The sequence below is a fragment of the Lissotriton helveticus genome, chromosome 11, assembly GCF_964261635.1.
Source record: "Lissotriton helveticus chromosome 11, aLisHel1.1, whole genome shotgun sequence".
NCBI classification, from domain to species: domain Eukaryota; kingdom Metazoa; phylum Chordata; class Amphibia; order Caudata; family Salamandridae; genus Lissotriton; species Lissotriton helveticus.
This window is the reverse complement of record NC_136072.1, coordinates 27,694,849-27,714,545: the sequence shown is the minus strand read 5'-3', so window position 1 is coordinate 27,714,545 and position 19,697 is coordinate 27,694,849. Positions and strand designations below refer to the sequence as shown.

The window sequence follows — 19,697 nt, the reverse complement described above, 5'->3', positions numbered from 1 at the left end:
TCTCTGTGTCTGCCTGCAGCTCCGCGCTGCGAGAGCACTCCAGCCCCTCCCGCTGGAATCCTTTAGCTGTCGGGTCCCGCAGGCTGCAATCTGAGCCCCGGCCCAAGTGACTGGGGCTGCGCTGGGTTCTTGGGCCTTCCCTCCTCCTGGACAGCCCTGAGGTCGGTGTTTCCCCCCCGTGTGGGTCCCGTAGACCAGGGGGGCCATCCGCTCCACGAGGCCCAGCCGGGCCGATCGCGCCTCACGCGGGAAGCGTGAGACTTGGCAGGGGGTCGGGATTTCACCCATCTAAGGCGCCGCGGAGTGCGGCAGAGTGCATAGCAGGACCCCATAGGTCCTAGAGGGGTGGAAAAGTGCACAATCTGGTCAGAAACGACCAAAGAATTGAAAGAACACTGTGGAATACAACTGGAAGTAAGCACAGAACATTGGAACTACAACTAAAAGAGAACCTTTGCCCATTTACAACCTGTGGTGCACCAGAAACGTTATTTGGTCTTGTGATAAGTCTGACCTAAGAGATATATATATTTTACATAAAGAAGCGTATTTTTATATACTCACAGCTTGGTGTCCATTTGTGGGGGGATTGGTGTATTTTACTGTGTGTGTGATTACAAATGCTTAACTAACTAACGCCTGGAGAATAGCCTTGGCTGCTCACGCCACGCACCTAGAGGGTGAGCAAGGGTCATTCTAAGGGGTCATCCTTCGCCCTGACTTAGAGGAGAGGGTCCCTGCTTGTCACAAGTGCATACTTGCGCCAACCAGAGACCCCCAATTCTAACATCTTCAGTACTAGCAACTGTGCCACTAGGCTGGATGGTAATTGTATCATGGAGAGAATCGTATGCCACCCCAAATGGACTACTATTTTGTGGTGCAAAAGGATCCTCTATCTCTTTATCGTCCAAAGGAGATTGGTTAGATAAGTCTAATCCCAATGAGGATCTCCTATTGCTGTTTATTTTTGCCACAACTTGAAAAAGATAATTATCTATGGTGTTATTGGCTGGGATTTGCTTTTTCGCAGGCATCTTTCAGTTGGGCAATAAACTCAAAGCAAGATTGTTTCTCACAGGACTCAGCAGTTGTTTTAATTACCCTGGGCAATATAATTCAAGATAGACAGTATCCAGCAAACAGTCGACGGGATTTCCAAACAGGGACCCTGGCCCAACCCAACCTAGTCCAACCTCGGACGCCCTCAGACGGCCCGCCCTTTGCCCGGGCTTTGCCCCGGGCATCCCGCTCGCGTCCCGCGAGGGAGTGGCAGCGTTGTTTAAATGCGCCTCCTGGCGCTTGCAGATGACGCTATACCCCAGAAGGGCTGCTGGGAAACGTAGTGCAGCCCCTCGCCGGTCTCCTCTCGGCGGCTCCCGCTTTAGTTGTCAAAAAAGCGGCTGAGCAGCGGGAGACTAGCGGGCGGGTTAGAGCAGGCACAGAGAGGTCCAGTAAGGGCTCCAGAGGCAAAGACAGGAACACTGGCGGCAACCTCAGCGCGGACAGGCAAACAGGAGCAACCTATATATATATAATGTAATTTGTTGCAATAGTACCAGTTATGCTGTCTAAGTAAGTAATCCAATGTGATGTATGGATTTATATTTATTTGCTCATGGTGTGACTCACATCCCTCTCCTTGTTCTTAAAATCCCCCCAAAATGTAAGCCTTACAAAGGATGGAAAAAAACATATTTGAGCATACACGTAGACACAGCACACACAAAAACACGTCTTTGCAGACAACAGGCAAACACACACATCAACAGATAAACAGGCCCCTTAGACACAGAGCCACAGGGACCCATGCACACAGACCACCAATCATGCAGTGATCCAAGCATACAGACAAACAGACATCACTTATCTAGTCTGCTGATATAGACATTATCCAGCTTTTAAGCCTCTTGAAAGCTCTAGAAGGAACAAGAGGGTGAAAATGGGGGAATACCTGAGGGAACGAGAAACAAGATGTTTGAATCCAATGTTCTTGACCAAAGAGACGGGCGGGCGGGAGATGAATCTCGGTTTCCGGTCAGCAAGGATGAAGCAAGAGGCAGGCAGGGGAGGAAGAAGTGAAAGACAGGCAGCAAGCATTGTGAGGAATCAAGGACTGACCATGAGTAAAGAGTCGTGCTAGACAGAGAGATGTCAGCGCCTCGAGACCCGCATGGGTGATTTGCAGCGCTTTATAAATGCTTGATTGATTGATTGATGTCCGGTGCAGTCACAGAGATCTAGTCAGTCATGTACATGGACAACACAGATGCGGACACACAGACATAGCAGGCACATAAACCGGACTCGGAAGTATCACTCTCACGGTAATTCCCTATTTTTTGGCCCATTCCACCGGGTTTCAACAGGTGAAATGTCTGCTCATTCACTCTTGAATTCATTTTTTCATTCACCCACTCAACAATCCATATAACAACACAAACAAAAAAGCCAATCAAGGAGGAGGCACTGAAATAAAAATAAAAGCCAGACCTATTGGCTTTACCATTGCTTGCAAAGTTTTGTACTGGGGGTGTAGATGGCTTTGTAAAAATGACTGGGTCCCCCCTTTCGTGTCAGGCTTGCACTTGGCTCTTTTACTTCCATTCTCAAGCACACCTCCTCCGACAGCAATGTCTGAGGCCAGGATACACACCACATAACCGAGAGAGAATGGACACTTGTAACTACAACACCATAAGTTTTATTTGAATCACCCTCATAAACACTATGTATTTTGTGCGGTGTATGTCGTTTCTCCGCCCCACATAGGCGTTATAGCATTTATCATCAGGTGTCCAAATTGTGTTATATGCCTGCCTCAAGCCTGAGGCAACCTCTGGTATAGGTAGTAGTGTCCAGAGGTCGTAGAAGCAACGCAGTGAAATCTATAACACTTGACTGCGCCATTTCTTGGCCGCTAATGTGTCAAAATCTTGCGCCTGCCTCACAGCAGGCGTAAGACTGACGCAGGTCCTTTCACATGGGGCTTGCCCCACGTGAAAGGACGCATTGCTGGAGTTGCGTCATTTTTGTGACACACTCCAGCAATGCGTCACTTTTGCGCCTACAGATACGTCAGAAATACTGACGTATCTGTAACTCCTTGCGACATGATGCGTCATACTGTAAATATGATGCATCATTGGTGTCGCAAGGAGGGCGCAATGAAAAGTGACGCATCGCTGTTTTCACGCAGCGATGCGTCATTTCCCATAAATGAGGCCCCAGATCTCTTCAGAAAGAATGCAGACAGGTGGTTGTACACAAGTGAGGGGCAAAGCTCAGATTTGCCTTTCAATTGGCTATCAATTTGCTCCCAAAACACTTACCAGCAGGACCAACCAAGCGCTAACATCCACCAGAAAACATCAGCCAGCGCAGTCTCCATTGATCCAACGTAGCACATGCGTAATGTCATAGGCGATCACGTAAGACGCCCAAGGCCTGATTCACAAACTGCACTTTATAGTACAGAAAGTAGCGCTACAGTAATACGTTTTAGTCACTAAAAAATGAATTTAAGCAAACATAGAATTGTAAATCTCAACTTCTCCTGTCTTCTCTATGAGGAGACCCTCAAGCCTGTAAGTTTACTGCTTAGTACTAAATGAGGGAGGGGACCGGGGGAGGGCCAGTAAAAAGGGACAGACTATTAAATGGGAGGTGTTCAGGTAGGGCGAAGTAGGGGTTTTGGGGAGTTAAGGGAGGGAGAGATACCCACCTACAAAAGAGTAAACCCATTGCTATAAACAAACGGCACATTTAATGTTACTGCAGCCAAAACTGACCCAAAACAGTCATAAATATACTCCTGCTCAGAGTTGGAGTAAGTCCAACCCAGCACGCGACCAGCCACCCTCCCATAGAAAATAATGGAGGTAACAATGGAGGTATTTACTATAGCCTTATAGCCCGCCGTAGAGGGCTATACCGGCTATTAAAGGCCCTCTCCAGTGTTAAAGGCCCCGAGCCGAAGGCGAGGGCCTTTAACAAAGGAAAGGGACTTTAATAGCCGATAAAGCCCGACTACGAAGGGCTATAAGGCTATTAGAACATTCTACCACTAGAGGGCAGAATGTTCTAACAAAAAAGAACAAAGCCTTATGGGAGCGTGAAGGGATTGGAATCCCCTCAGGCTCCCTGAAGCCTTTGTTCACAGCCAGAGCTGTGAACAAAGAAACATTGGAATGTTGGAGCTCCAGGCCTATACCGGCCATTATAAGCCCGGAGCACCCCATTGTTTTCAATGGAGCTCGAAACATTCCAATGTTCTAATGAAGATTACAGCCCTGGGTGGACCAGAGAGTGGTTGGGCCTTCATAAATAAGTAGCTATGCCTCCAGCCCCCCCAATAATTCACCGGTATGTGCAAAGGATGCATGTCATAGAGTACTGAAGGCTTCTCTATGCCATGCTGGCACGTAATAAAGACAAAATAAATGCATAACTTAACATATAACGTAACAGATAACATATCATTGCGCAATGTTATAGGCATTCTTAAATGCTAATGCTTGCTTGGAAGTGCCTACACCTTTCTCACATAGATGTCTCACTTGTTTGATGTCTCTGGCTCAAAGTAGAGGCACTTCCATCTTCTTATGCACACTCCAGTTTGTCACTGGTCACTTTACCTCAATATTCCATCTTTGACCCACCCCTTCCCTCTTATGAAGTCTCACAGGTTAACTCTAGGTTGGTTCAGGTTTCAAGCTCCTCCCTGTGCCTGTATCAGCCCCGCCCACCCTCTGGCCAGCGTCTGCTTACCATCCCACCCACCCCGCGTCCCATCACCGCATAGGGCAGGCGGACGGGGTAAGTATCCGAGACACGTCAAGGTCTGCCTCTCAGAAGTGTTTATGTACCTGGCTGACATGTTGGTATGGTGGATCCCAGCTCCGCGTTCTTCCATACTCCGCTTGCGTCACAGGTGTAGGCACCTAGGGGTAAGGATGTAAAGGTCACATATGCACATATGAACGTATGCCGGTGTGCAACACTATGCTAGGCAGAGAAGTATTTTATGTTTACACTCACACAAGTCAGAACACTTGAAAAGTACAACAATTCAGCTAGAGGCCATTCCATACACTGAAATGAGTGACAGGTGTCAATGCTGAAGTAATTCACAAACCTACACACCAAGACAAGTGTGTGTGGGAGATTTTTGTGAGTTTATATATTTTTTGAATCATTAACAACAACAAGGATGTATTTTTGCACTTGATTGAGCATCTATATATTTCCATTGTACTATTGTTTTTTTGTTTTGAAGCAAATTCTCTATAATGTGTAGAAGTGTGGTTTCCTGATATGTGTTACCTAGGTCACAATTTATGTACAGGCCCCATCTTTTCTAAAATTGAAGTGACCCATCACTAATGCTCCTGCTCCCTGAAATTTCTGCTGCACAAAGTCAAGCTGAGTTTTACTAGTTTATTTCCACTGTAATTGTTTATTCTGCTCTCAATTAACTTTCTTGCCCTTAGTCACAACCTGTACCATTATCAAGGTCCTTCCACTGGTTTACCGTGGCTAATTCATTCATATAACACACTATTGTTAATGTATATAGTTTTGTTCTAGCATCTCCGGACAGCATTAACTTAGAGGGGGCTAATTAATCCTATATGTAGGTAGCTAGTGCTTAGGTATTAAGACAACATGATGTTTAATATTGACGTGCTCTGATTTGCTGATGAAATAAACTCTGCTCACACCACAGTGATGATGCAGTTTCTGGAATTCAATATGTGAAAATAATGTGTAAAAACCACTGATTTGGGGGATGAGCTAGAAAGACTTTCCTGTTCTGCTAGGGATACTGTCCACTACTCTCCTGATTTTGCTGGGCACTTAGAACTTAAAATAATTTTCTGGATTTGCATTTCTCTGTATTGTCCTTTCTTTGAGAGCCTGAATGCATAGTTTATTTTTGAATTTTTTAAATAAATCCTTTAAACTTTTATTAATCTAGAACTCAGTTATTGAATGGGTCCGTTTACTTAATAATTTGTATTTCCAATATTTGATGCATTGGGAGGTGGCTTAACATGGGGACACATTGCAGCGATCCGACATGGTGAATGTGGGCATTCTGATTGAGGTCAAAAGTTTGGGGGTGTCTAAACCTTTCGGAGTACCCCTTGCTGACACAAGCTGCTACACAGGCATTCTAAAGGACATATTTCAATGTTGCACTATTATTTTCAAGAGCACAGGTCAGTGCTCACTTCCTGTGTTACCAGTGGTGCCTGGCAGCGAATGGGGGTGACGGGCGGTGGGGGTTGAAAAAAACCCCACACCTTTAAAATGGCCGCTGTCTCTCCGTCGCATTGCCGCTCTTTTTGGCGAGTGCAAAAAGAACAATTGATGGACAGAATGCAGAACAATGTCATACATTCATCTCAGTACAGAGACCTGGGCCCGAATCCATATTTGTTTTGCACACCACGTCATTCCAGTTTGGACCCAGCCATATGCAAATCAGTCTTGACCCTGCGCCCAATGGGAACAGTCCAGCCCGAACTGCCAGGCCAGGTCCTCCCTGGACCGGAATCAAGTATCCAAGGACCGGTTTCGGGCTTTCAGACCTCATCAGCCTGGATATCTTTTCTCCAGTGGCATGGAGAGCACGGGACCCACATCTGGGCTCTTCTTGGTGAGGTGCGAACCAGGAAGCACCCAGGCTCCCCATTGCCAATCACAACGCTAAATTGCAGAGTTGTGATTGGTCTGAGTGCCGTGGTTCGGCACTCAGACTGGGACAGGGAGCCCGTGAATGTTCCTCACTAGTCTGTGTATTATAGCCTCGGTTTAAAGATGCAAAGTGGGCATGACTTTTTTGTCGCCCAAGACGGCCGACCAAGCAGTCATGCACACTTTAAGTGTGCAAATCCCTCCTCCCCCTGTGACCCCGGCCCCGGCTCCACCCGGCCTAACCCAGCCCAGCAGCAAAGCAAAGTAAAATATTAATAACAAAGTTATTATAATTTTCTTTTTTTCTGCCCTGCGAGCAGTGGGGCGACGTTCCCCTGCTTCAGAGGAGGAGCCACCCCTTTATGCTACACTATTACTTTGAAGAACATGCCTTGATGTTATGTTGTTCACTTCCTGTGTTACTCATTGTTACATTGTAATCATCTCGTGGGGGTTATAGTCTTACTACACAGGGTCTAGCTCACTGTTACACTGTTAACTTCCTTTTCAACATTGTTATCTTCCTTGATGACACTGTTACCATACAAAGCCTGTCTCACTCTCGCAATGTTAACTTCATGTTTTGAACAGTCACCATACGCATCTCTTTCTCACACTGTTACCTTCCTGTGTTACTTTTACTTTACAGGGCTTACCTCACCCTTGCACTGTTACCTTCCTGTGCTACTCTTACTTTACAGGGCCCACCTCGTCCTTGCACTGTTACCTTCCCATGTTCTCGGCCTTGCACTGTTACCTTCCTGTGTTACTGATACTTTACAGGGCCCGCCTCGCCCTTGCACTGTTACCTTCCTGTGTTACTGATACTTTACAGGGCCCGCCTCGTCCTTGCACTGTTATCTTCCTGTGTTACTCTTACTTTACAGGGCCCACCTCGTCCTTGCACTGTTACCTTCCTATGTTACTCTTACTTTACAGGGCCCACCTCGCCCTTGCACTGTTACCTTCCTGTGTTACTGATACTTTACAGGGCCCGCCTCGTCCTTGCACTGTTATCTTCCTGTGTTACTCTTACTTTACAGGGCCCACCTCGTCCTTGCACTGTTACCTTCCTATGTTACTCTTACTTTACAGGGCCCACCTCGCCCTTGCACTGTTACCTTCCTGTGTTACTGATACTTTACAGGGCCCACCTCGCCCTTGCACTGTTACCTTCCTGTGTTACTCTTACTTTACAGGGCCCACCTCACCCTTGCACTGTTACCTTCCTGTGCTACTCTTACTTTACAGGGCCCACCTCGCCCTTGCACTGTTACGTTCCTATGTTACTCTTACTTTACAGGGCCCACCTCGCCCTTGCACTGTTACCTTCCTGTGTTACTGATACTTTACAGGGCCCACCTCGCCCTTGCACTGTTACCTTCCTGTGTTACTCTTACTTTACAGGGCCCACCTCACCCTTGCACTGTTACCTTCCTGTGCTACTCTTACTTTACAGGGCCCACCTCGCCCTTGCACTGTTACCTTCCTGTGTTACTCTTACTTTACAGGGCCCACCTCGTCCTTGCACTGTTACCTTCCTATGTTACTCTTACTTTACAGGGCCCACCTCGCCCTTGCACTGTTACCTTCCTGTGTTACTGATACTTTACAGGGCCCACCTCGCCCTTGCACTGTTACCTTCCTGTGTTACTCTTACTTTACAGGGCCCACCTCGCCCTTGCACTGTTACCTTCCTGTGTTACTCTTACTTTACAGGGCCCACCTCGCCCTTGCACTGTTACCTTCCTGTGTTACTGTTACTTTACAGGGCCCGCCTCGCCCTTGCACTGTTACCTTCCTGTGTTACTGACACTTTACAGGGCCCACCTCGCCCTTGCACTGTTACCTTCCTGTGTTACTCTTACTTTACAGGGCCCACCTCACCCTTGCACTGTTACCTTCCTGTGTTACTGTTACTTTACAGGGCCCGCCTCGCCCTTGCACTGTTACCTTCCTGTGTTACTGTTACTTTACAGGGCCCGCCTCGCCCTTGCACTGTTACCTTCCTCTGTTACTCTTACTTTACAGGGCCCCCCTCGCCCTTGCACTGTTGCCTTCCTGTGTTACTCTTACTTTACAGGGCCCACCTCGCCCTTGCACTGTTACCTTCCTGTGTTACTCTTACTTTACAGGGCCCACCTCGCCCTTGCACTGTTACCTTCCTGTGTTACTCTAACTTTACAGGGCCCACCTCGCCCTTGCACTGTTACCTTCCTGTGTTACTGTTACTTTACAGGGTCTAACTCACCCTTGCACTGTTACCTTCTTGTGTTACTGTTACTTTACAGGGCCTAGCTCTCTCTTGCACTGTTACCTTCCTGTGTTATTGTTACTGTACAGGGCCTACCTCACCCTTGTACTGTTACCTTCCTGTATTACTGTTACTTGACAAGGCTTACCTCACCCTTGCACTGTTACCTTCCTGTGTTACTGTTACTTTACAGGTCCTACCTTACCCTAGCACTGTTACCTTCCCGTATTACTTTTACTTTACAGGGCCTACCTCACCCTTGCACTGTTGCCTTCCTGTATCACTCTTATTTTACAGGGCCTATCTTCCCCTTGCACTGTTACCTACTTGTGTTACTGTTACTTTACAGGGCCTAGCTCTCTCTTGCACTGTTACCTTCCTGTATTATTGTTACTGTACAGGGCCTACCGCACCCTTGTACTGTTACCTTCCTGTATTACTGTTTCTTGACAGGGCTTACCTCACCCTTGCACTGTTACCTTCCTGTGTTACTGTTACTTTACAGGGCCGAGCTCTCTCTTGCACTGTTACCTTCCTGTGTTACTGTTACTTTACAGGGCCGAGCTCTCTCTTGCACTGTTACCTTCCTGTGTTACTGTTACTTTACAGGGCTTACCTCACCCTTTCACTGTTGCATTCCTGTGTTACTCTTACTTTACAGGGCCCGCCTCACCCTTGCACTGTTACCTTCCTGTGTTACTGACACTTTACAGGGCCCACCTCGCCCTTGCACTGTTACCTTCCTGTGTTACTCTTACTTTACAGGGCCCACCTCACCCTTGCACTGTTACCTTCCTGTGTTACTGTTACTTTACAGGGCCCGCCTCGCCCTTGCACTGTTACCTTCCTGTGTTACTGTTACTTTACAGGGCCCGCCTCGCCCTTGCACTGTTACCTTCCTCTGTTACTCTTACTTTACAGGGCCCCCCTCGCCCTTGCACTGTTGCCTTCCATTTGTTACTCTTACTTTACAGGGCCCACCTCGCCCTTGCACTGTTACCTTCCTGTGTTACTCTTACTTTACAGGGCCCACCTCGCCCTTGCACTGTTACCTTCCTGTGTTACTCTAACTTTACAGGGCCCACCTCGCCCTTGCACTGTTACCTTCCTGTGTTACTGTTACTTTACAGGGTCTAACTCACCCTTGCACTGTTACCTTCTTGTGTTACTGTTACTTTACAGGGCCTAGCTCTCTCTTGCACTGTTACCTTCCTGTGTTATTGTTACTGTACAGGGCCTACCTCACCCTTGTACTGTTACCTTCCTGTATTACTGTTACTTGACAAGGCTTACCTCACCCTTGCACTGTTACCTTCCTGTGTTACTGTTACTTTACAGGTCCTACCTTACCCTAGCACTGTTACCTTCCCGTATTACTTTTACTTTACAGGGCCTACCTCACCCTTGCACTGTTGCCTTCCTGTATCACTCTTATTTTACAGGGCCTATCTTCCCCTTGCACTGTTACCTACTTGTGTTACTGTTACTTTACAGGGCCTAGCTCTCTCTTGCACTGTTACCTTCCTGTATTATTGTTACTGTACAGGGCCTACCGCACCCTTGTACTGTTACCTTCCTGTATTACTGTTTCTTGACAGGGCTTACCTCACCCTTGCACTGTTACCTTCCTGTGTTACTGTTACTTTACAGGGCCGAGCTCTCTCTTGCACTGTTACCTTCCTGTGTTACTGTTACTTTACAGGGCCGAGCTCTCTCTTGCACTGTTACCTTCCTGTGTTACTGTTACTTTACAGGGCTTACCTCACCCTTTCACTGTTGCATTCCTGTGTTACTCTTACTTTACAGGGCCCACCTCACCATTGCACTGTTACCTTCCTGTGTTACTGTTACTTTACAGGGCTTACCTCACCCATGCACTGTTACCTTCCTGTGTTACTCTTACTTTACAGGTCCTATCTTATCCTTGCACTGTTACATTCTTGTGTTACTGTTACTTTACAGGGACTAGCTCTCTCTTGCACTGTTACCTTCCTGTGTTACTGTTACTTTACAGGGCCTACCTCACCCTTGCACTGCTGCCCTCCTGTGTTACTTTTACTTTACAGGGCCTAGCTCTCTCTTGCACTGTTACCTTCCTGTGTTACTGTTACTTTACAGGGCCTACCTCACCCTTGCACTGCTGCCCTCCTGTGTTACTTTTACTTTACAGGGCCTAGCTCTCTCTTGCACTGTTACCTTCCTGTGTTACTTTTACTTTACAGGGCCTACCTCACCCTTGCACTGCTGCCCTCCTGTGTTACTTTTACTTTACAGGGCCTACCTCACCTTGCACTGTTACCTTCTTGTGTTACTGTTACTTTACAGGGCCTTGCTCACTCCACACTGTTAACTTGCTGTGTTACTTTTACTTTGCAGGGCCTGTCTCAATCTTGTACTGTTAACTCCCTGAGTTACTCTTACTTTACAGGGCCTAGCTCACTTTTGCAGTGTTACCTTCCAGTGTTACTCTTACTTTATAGGTTTATAGGGCCTACCTCACTCTTTTTTTTTTTTAGAAATATATTTTTATTGCAGGAAATGTAAGGAAGTACAACGTTGCCACCTGTATCAGTACGCAATCCAGTGTGGGTGGGGACCACTTGTTCCCTATACACGGCCATTTAGCCCACAACCCGGAGGTCGGGCGGCGTATGTTAGTCCCTTAGAGCGTGGTTCTCTCCAGCCGCATATCAAATCACAGGTATTAAAGTAATTCACATCTGCTTTTATTCAACTGCCTCAAAACTGACCCCCCAACCTCCCTCCTCTCGCCCGTCCCCCTAGAGGAAGATGGGATTGTCCATCACCTCTCGTCGTTTCAATGCTGCATAGGATCAGAGACATCTCACTTCCTCTAGCCCCTACCCCCCCCCCACTCGTCATCGGTAGGTCAATCTGTGTGTGGTCAACTGAGGATAAAGTGGCCGTGAGTCTGCTGCGGTATCGCCGCGCTAAGTTATTCCGGCGCTACAGTGGGATCTAGGCCTTCTCCCTCCGTACTGTCTGTGTCATCATGTGCGCCATGGTCGCGCAGGGTCTGCACTATCGTTTCCCAAGCCTGCGCTGCCTCTAGCGCCCGCTCATCTTGTCTTCGCTTCGCCTGCTGGAATCTTAGTGTGCTTTCACTCCCCGCCCATTTAAGCATTTCATTGCGCCATTTATCGCCCGACGGACCAACTCGCGCCTTCCAGTGTCTGGTAATTTCGCGTTTAGCTAACAGCAAGCCCAAATCAATGAACTTACTGGTGATTTTAGTCTTGGGGGTATGCGAAAACCAGTGTAAAAGTCCTACCGCCACGTCCACCCGTAGCGATCTACCAGTTACCGCGGTCAGCGTGTCACCCACTATTGACCAAAAGGAGGTCAGCTCAGAGCAGGACCATGGCATATGCAGAAGGTCCGCACCGGGCGCCCTACATCTAGGACAGGCCGCCGTCTCCAGACCAAAATACTGCTGCAGTTTCACCGGGGTCAGATAGGCTCTATGCAGCACATAGAAGTGGACCAACTGGAAGCGTGCATTTCTCGTCCCCTTCCAGGTCCTCCGCAGCAACTGGGACCACGTGGCCTCTGGAATTTCCCTACCTATGTCTGTCTCCCATCTGGATTTAATGGTCGTCAAGGGGGCCAATCTCCCCTCCACCATTCTGGAGTAGAGGCACGATACCGCCTTAACTGTCCCCGCAGACATCATTACATATTGACATGTCGTTGACAGTAGTGGTTCCTCGTGACCGGTCCTCCAGTGAGCCTGAATCGCTCTCGTGAGTGCCGCGTGGATCAAGAAATCGCCTCTAGGGATGTCGTAGCGATCCAAAAGGGTCTGGAAGGGCAGCAGCCCCCCATCCTCGTAAAGGTCGCCCATCGTCTGTATCCCCATGTCTTCCCAAACACGGAGACGGGACCAGTCTCCGCCGTGGGGTAATGCAGTAAGCATTCCCAGCGGGATCTCCGGGGCATAGGGTCGCGAGCCACCGAGCTTGCGATGTGCACGGTTCCAGCAGGAGCGTATGGTTCGGTCCTCCTGAGTGAGGTGTTTCAGTTCTAATGTCTGTTGCAGCGCAATATATGATAAAACATGCCTGGGTGTGCCACTGCCCCTCAGCTCTTCCGGGCCTCGGAATTCACGCGCGATTTCTTGGGTGTAGAACTGTAATTGGGCCGCTAAATAATACGTCTCAAAGTCCGGAGCCGCCCATCCTCCTTCCGCTCTCGGTCGCATCAAAGTTCCGAGCGCCACTCTACGGCGGCCTGCTCCCCATAGGAACGACACTATCATGGAGTCCAGGCCCCGAAAAACAGATCTGGGGATCCACACCGGGAGCGTTCGGAAGTAGTACAGCAATCGGGGCAGCGCCACCATTTTTAAAAGAGCAACGCGCCCCGCCAGCGATAGGGGCAGGGTAGACCAGAAGGCCATGCTGCCCTTGAGCGCTCAGATGCCCCTGGGGATATTACCCTCCAGGATGTCGATCCGGCGATGATAAATATGTACCCCTAGGTACTTAAAGCAGGCCGGTTCCCACCTGATTGCTCTGTGAGTATCCGGTTGGAGGCCATCTTGGCGCATCGGAAATAGGCAGGTCTTAGCCCACTTTACCCGAAGTCCCGACAACTCCCCAAAAGACGTGAGCACCGAATCTGCCCCCGTCAGGGCCGCATCAGCGTCTTCGAGGAAGAGCAACAGGTCATCAGCGTACAGGGAAATGTATTGGGGACCCAGCGGAGTCTGTAGTCCCCTATAATAGGCTCCTATGCGAATTGAGATAGCCAGCGGTTCCACAGCTAGAGCGAACAGCAAAGGGGACAACGAGCAACCCTGCCTCGTGCCTCTTTCCACCGGGTACTGTTGGGACACCAGCCGGCCCGACTTCACTCTGGCCACCGCCGCGGTATACAGCACTTCGGTCCACTTCAGGAATCCCTCTCCTAATCCAAATCTCTCGAGAACTCTGTGAAGGTAGACCCATTCCAGGCTGTCGAAGGCCTTTTCCAGGTCTATCGAGAGAATCATAGGGTTGGGAGCATTCTCGTGCTCCATCTCTAATAGTCTGAAAAGTCGTCGGATGTTCATTGTCGTGTTGCGTTTGGGGATGAAGCCTGCTTGGTCGGCGTGTACCAGGGAGCTCAGGTGTTCCAGTAACCGCTCGGCTAAGATGCTACTCAAGATCTTGTAATCTACCGTGAGCATTGATAGTGGTCTATAAGAGGCCGGGTCCGTGCCTTCACGACCCGGTTTCAGAAGAGGAATCACCAGTGCCTCCCGTAACGAGCCCGGCAATCTTCCCAAGGACTTCGCCTCCCTGTAAACCTGTAGGAGCTTTGGGGCTAGGATATCCGAGTATGTGGAATAAAATTCCACCGGCAGACCGTCTAGGCCCGGTGTTTTGTTACGTGCCATTCTTTTGATCGCACCCTTGATCTCGCCTAGCTCCACATCGCGTCCCAGGGCCTTCGCCTGAACTGATTCAAGAGTGGGGATAGGCAGGTCCTTCAGGAAAGCATCCGTCGGGGAAGTGTCCGGCTGTAACCGACTACGATATAGCCGCTCGTAGTAACTTCGGAAGCAATGAAGGATTTCAGGTGGAGTGTAAACCTCTCTATTCCCGTCCGACCTCATCGCCACGGTGGGTGAAGAGCTTCTAGAAGGGTTAGCAAGCCAAGCTAATAACGCATGTGAGAAGTTGGCCTGATGTGCAGTGTTCACTATTCTAGTGATCACTATATATCAGTCCAAACAACCCTTATTGATGATTGGTTGTAAGTCAACCTTATAGACCAGCTATCCTAGTAGCATGGATACGAGCAGTCTAAGGCTAAGACTCTAGAGGGCGTGTTAAGCCAGCTGTTTTACCATCACATTACCCCTTGAACACCCAGTGAAAGGACACCACACAAGTGTTATGAAAATAAACAATGTATTTATTAGAATCACAACAACCCTGTACTCTTTATGAGGACAGGGTGCTAAGCACAAAACAAAACTCTTATGAAAATACTTAAGTTAGCACGTTATACACAAATGCCCGAGGGGCACGAAAAACCATATACTCTAAAAGTGGAATGCGAGATTACTAGCAGGTAAGTACAGTACTAATAGGCTTTGGAATCGCTAGGACTTGACTAGGGAATCGTTAGATTACTTCTAGGAGACCTAGGGGACTCGGGTGCAGAGTGTGCACTCTCACGCGGGATGCGGGACAAAGTCTATGGAAGCTAGTAAAGGCAAAGTTAGTGTTCACGGGCGAACCCGACCTGGTAGGGAGAAAACGACAGTGGATCCTGACCCTTGGATAGTGAGGCTATGCTGGGACACCGAAGTGCCGAAGTTACCTAGCCCAGGGGCTGCAGCTGCATAGGTCTGAAAAGACGTCGGGAATCTCGTTGCCGGACCAGGAGCCTGGAAGAAGGAAGTTGCTGGCAGGCGACCAGTGAAGAAAAGTTCGATGGATCCAAGCCTGGATCAAGGAAGAAGGAAACCTGAAAGCAGAGGGGACCAAGTTCTTGAATCACTAGCCAGTGATTAAGTGGGCACCAGGATGGCACCGGGCGAAGTCACCGCAGTCAGGTGAGTGGGCGCTGCTGGGCTCTGCAGTCTCTCGGACCAGGAGGCGTTGTCGGCGACCAGGATGGAGGTGCGAGCTGTCCCACAAAGGTTCTTGCTGTCGACGTCGCTGGACCCAGGATTGGGCAACAAGTCTTGGCAAATGCAAGGCCCACGCGGTGGACCTAAAATGGCGTCTTAGCCGGACCAGGAGGGTCCAGGGTACTTCTCCGATGGAGGGAAGCAAGGGCCAGTCTGGAGCAACCAGACCAGCAGCAGTGTTGTCGTCGGGCGTCGTTCGGAAGGCCACAAGCCAGCGGGCTAGTAGCCAAACAACGCGGTGAGCAGCAAAAAGCAGAAGGGCCCCACGCCGATCGTGGAGATGCTGGGGGGCTGCTCTTCGGTGCTGGAGCTGCTCAGGGCGGGGGCTTCTCGGTCCCCAAAGCACTCACCAGGAAATTACTCGGTGGGCTTGCTGTGCAGAAGGCGTGCAGTCTTGGCGATGGCCGGTCCCTCGAGGTCTCGTCGCACCCACGGTTCTCAGCTGTGCTGTAGAGGTGGGTAGAGGTCAGAGGTGCCAGGGAAGCCGGGTCTCGTCGAGCTGGGCAGTCGGATTCCGGAGGAAGGACGTGCAGCAGACCGCAGTGTTCTTGGATGGTGCCTGCGGATGCAGGGTGACTACTCCTTAGCCACAAGGGAGAATCTTGAGGAAGAAATCGTGAAGTCCTTTCGTGGAAAGTGGTATCTTGATTCCAAAGATGATCTGATTTGGAAGGGGGCCAGTCTCTACCTTTATCTTGGAAAAGGGGGCTGGCACGCGACTAAGTCCTGCCCTAGGGGTGGGACCAGGAGGGGGGTGGTTACACCCACTTCCTTGGCGGGCTTTTCCCCAGCACAGGGTCTGGAGTGTCCCTGGAACTGGTTTAAGCCAGCCTATGCACAGTGAGCACCGGGGTGCCACGTGCAGTCACCTTCCTCTGAAGCCCTGCCTACCTACAATACACAAAACCCTGTCTGAGACGGTGCTGGCACCGCCCCTGGCAGGAAACCCTTTGTCCTTATCTCCTGCTCTGGGAGGACTCCCAGCAGCAGGAGGGCAGACTTGTGTCTCGGTGGCAGCATCCATTTTGTGGATGCTAAGGCTCTGTCTGACTTTTAACCGGGTTATAGGTTACATGCATGTCGTGTCCCTCTAGAAGGGTGGAATGCTAACCCCGTCGCCAGAATTGGCGAGGGGTTAGTATTCCAATTCGTATGACACCTTACTCGACATGTTTTGATAAAGCGATACCAGAGTTGGCATATAACCGCGAGGATTATAATGCACTTAAGAGTATATGGTATGCGATATCATGGAAACGGCTAAGGGATGGATCCCGAAAGCCGCAGACAGGCTCAGCTCATGCCAGAGCACCATCTCACACGATTCCAAGCACTCTGCCTTCAGGATTGTTAAGGCCTGCCATAGGAGTGACTGATAGGAGATCTGTGTGTCCATTTTAGGGTTAGATATAGGTATACTATATCTAAAGCAAGGGGTGAGTACACCACCTTGCCCCAGCTGTCGTGCAGCCAGTTGTGTCAGTTTAGTTAGTCAGCCCAGGGGTGGCATAATACATGCTTCAGCCCCTGGGAGACTTCTGGGTACACCTCAGCCCTGGGTACAGGGACTTGGAGAGGGCCCAGTGCCAATTCAGTACCTGAGTACAATTTGGATAGAGAGAACAGCTAGGCTGTGGGTCTGATTAGCAGGCCCACAGCCAGGGAAAGTCGTAAACCAGTGCAGCAAAAAGCAAAAATCTGGGTGATCATAGGATTGCAGACCCTACTCTCCTACAACGCACTTGATTTGTCGCCTTCCGCCAGCGATCTAGAGAGGTAGGTCTTATAGTCGTAGCTACGTAGTCGCTCAACCTCCACCGCCACTGCCTCTTTAGCCGCTAGGGCCTGCTGCTGAAGCTCCGGGCGGCCAGGGCGGGAAAGCTCAAGGTCACGGAGGACCCGGTCAGCTCTGGCTAGGTCTTCCAGAAGTACGCGGCGCACTCCTACCTTTTGCGTTATGCAATAACCTCTCACCACGACCTTAAAGGCATCCCACTCCGTGGCTCGTTCTGTCGTCGTACCCTCGTTAACCGCAAAATAGCTTGCTATCTTATCCTCCAGGTCTCCGCGAAACACCTGATCCTCTAGCAATTCCGGCCGCAATTTCCAGGAAGGCACACAAGGGGCCCCCTGAATCCATCTAAGGTCTATCAACAGTGGGTTGTGGTCAGACATCGTCCTCGTTAAATATTCAGACCGTACCGCCGTAGTGGCCACCTCCCTAGACCCTAGGAAGCTGTCCAACCTCACATGCAATTCATGCATCCCCGAAAAGTGTGAGTAATCTCGAGTACCCGGGTTATGGGCCCGCCATATATCCGTTAGTCCCCACCCAGTCTGCCAAGTCAGTCTACCCTTTGCCACTCTGTGGGCCGGGGAGTCCGGAAGGGGAGGATGTGATCTATCTAAGTCAACGTCGAGCACCGAGTTAAAGTCCCCACCTATCAGGACAGGTCCCGACAAGTAACGAGCCAGAGAGCCGGATAGTGCATTAAAAAAGGCGAGCTGGTCCGTGTTGGGCGCATAAATGCAGCAGATGCTCAAATCCCTGCCCCCAAGTTTCCCTGCTAACGCGACATACCTCCCTTCTGGGTCTATGGTGTGATCAACCACCTGCAAGGGTACTCCCGCCTTTATCCAGATCAGCGCGCCTCTCGCATAAGCCGAGTATGAAGTGCAGTACACCTGTCCCCGCCATCTACGCTGTAGCGCAAGTCCCTCGTTTTTATTGAGATGAGTTTCTTGTAGCAGAGCGATCTGTACTCCCCTACGCACTAAATAAGCATGGACCTTGTGACGCCTGGACATGGTGTGCAGGCCCCGTACGTTCCAGGTGACGCATTTCAGGTTTGAGAAATCAGCCATTGTCCCATATCGCATTCATCAGTCTCTCCGCGCACCGCACAGCTAATGGTATATGTCCAACAACAACCTCCCCGATGACGAGTCCCCCCCTCACTAACTGTAACTCAACTTGTAAACATGAACCCCCAACCACCCTCCCCAGAACAGGTTCCAAATAGCAACATCTAGTCCCCATCCAAACTATAGGTTCTAAGACCTCCTCTCCCTCTATCCTTCCGGTAGTCACCGTAGGCGTGCCTTAAGGGCAGTGTGGGGGGCCGAGCGCCGACGCGGGATCCCTCCGCAGGCCGCAGCGCGGCCGAACTCCACAGTATCAAAATTTGTATAAGGGAGTCCCTACAACCCCCTCCCGTAACCATTGACTGCACCATTCGTTCTCCTGAGCCCCCTCGCTCCCCGCGGATATCCTCTCCCCGCAGCCCCCCAACCAGAGCCTCCTCACCCCATAACTTTATTGTTCATCCAGTAGTCCTTCAGCTGTCTCGGGGGTAACCACCGGAAGTCTCACGCTGTCCGTCTCGGAGCCCTCCGTGTCCGATTGGCCCCCACTCACTTCCGGATCTGAAGGAGCTGCTCCGCGCTCCGTCGATGGGCCAGATATGGAAGAAACCATTTCCAATGCTCCACGTCGTTCTGCCGCAGTCTCCAGCGTGGACGGCCCAGTAGTCCTACCTCTGCGGTGTCGGAACCTCTTCGATCTCCTCGGTGGTGCCACATCCATCGTAGATTGAGATGAAGCTCCAAAACCATCCTTGCCCGCTCTGTACAGTTCCAACCAACCGCATACCTCATGCGGGGTGTCAAAGAACTTGGTGGTGCCATCCACTATGATACGAAGTCGTGCCGGGAACAGTAGGGAGTATTGGATGCCTTCATTTCGTAGTTCTCGTTTGACGGCTAGAAAGGATGACCGACGCCTTTGCGTTTCATAGGTGTAGTCCGGGAAAATGTTCACTCGGCTGTTGTCCACCTGATAAGGACCTTTCTGTCTGGCAGCTTGAAGTAGAAGGTCTCTGTCTCGGAAATGGAGCAGCCGCGCCACCACCGGACGGGGAGGTCGGCCCTGTAACGGGGGTCGGGCAGGTACTCTGTGCGCCCGCTCTAATGTGTAGAAAGGGGACAAAACTTCCGGTACCACAGTTGCCCGCAGCCAGTTCTCCAGGTACTCCACCATGTCCCCGCCTTCAATTTTTTTGGGAAGGCCAACCACACGAATGTTATTCCTCCTGT

The 19,697-nt window shown here is 50.1% G+C and overlaps 1 protein-coding gene across 1 annotated transcript in view; it reads right to left on the bottom strand.

The window, feature by feature from the left end:
• MASP1 (MBL associated serine protease 1) overlaps window positions 1-19,697 on the bottom strand; it is a 459,649-nt gene that overhangs the window by 193,047 nt on the left and 246,905 nt on the right. The window contains exon 10 of the mRNA XM_078666144.1: window positions 4,869-4,943. Within this exon, the coding sequence (XP_078522270.1) occupies window positions 4,869-4,943 (75 nt within the window). The remainder of the gene's footprint in view (window positions 1-4,868; window positions 4,944-19,697) is intronic.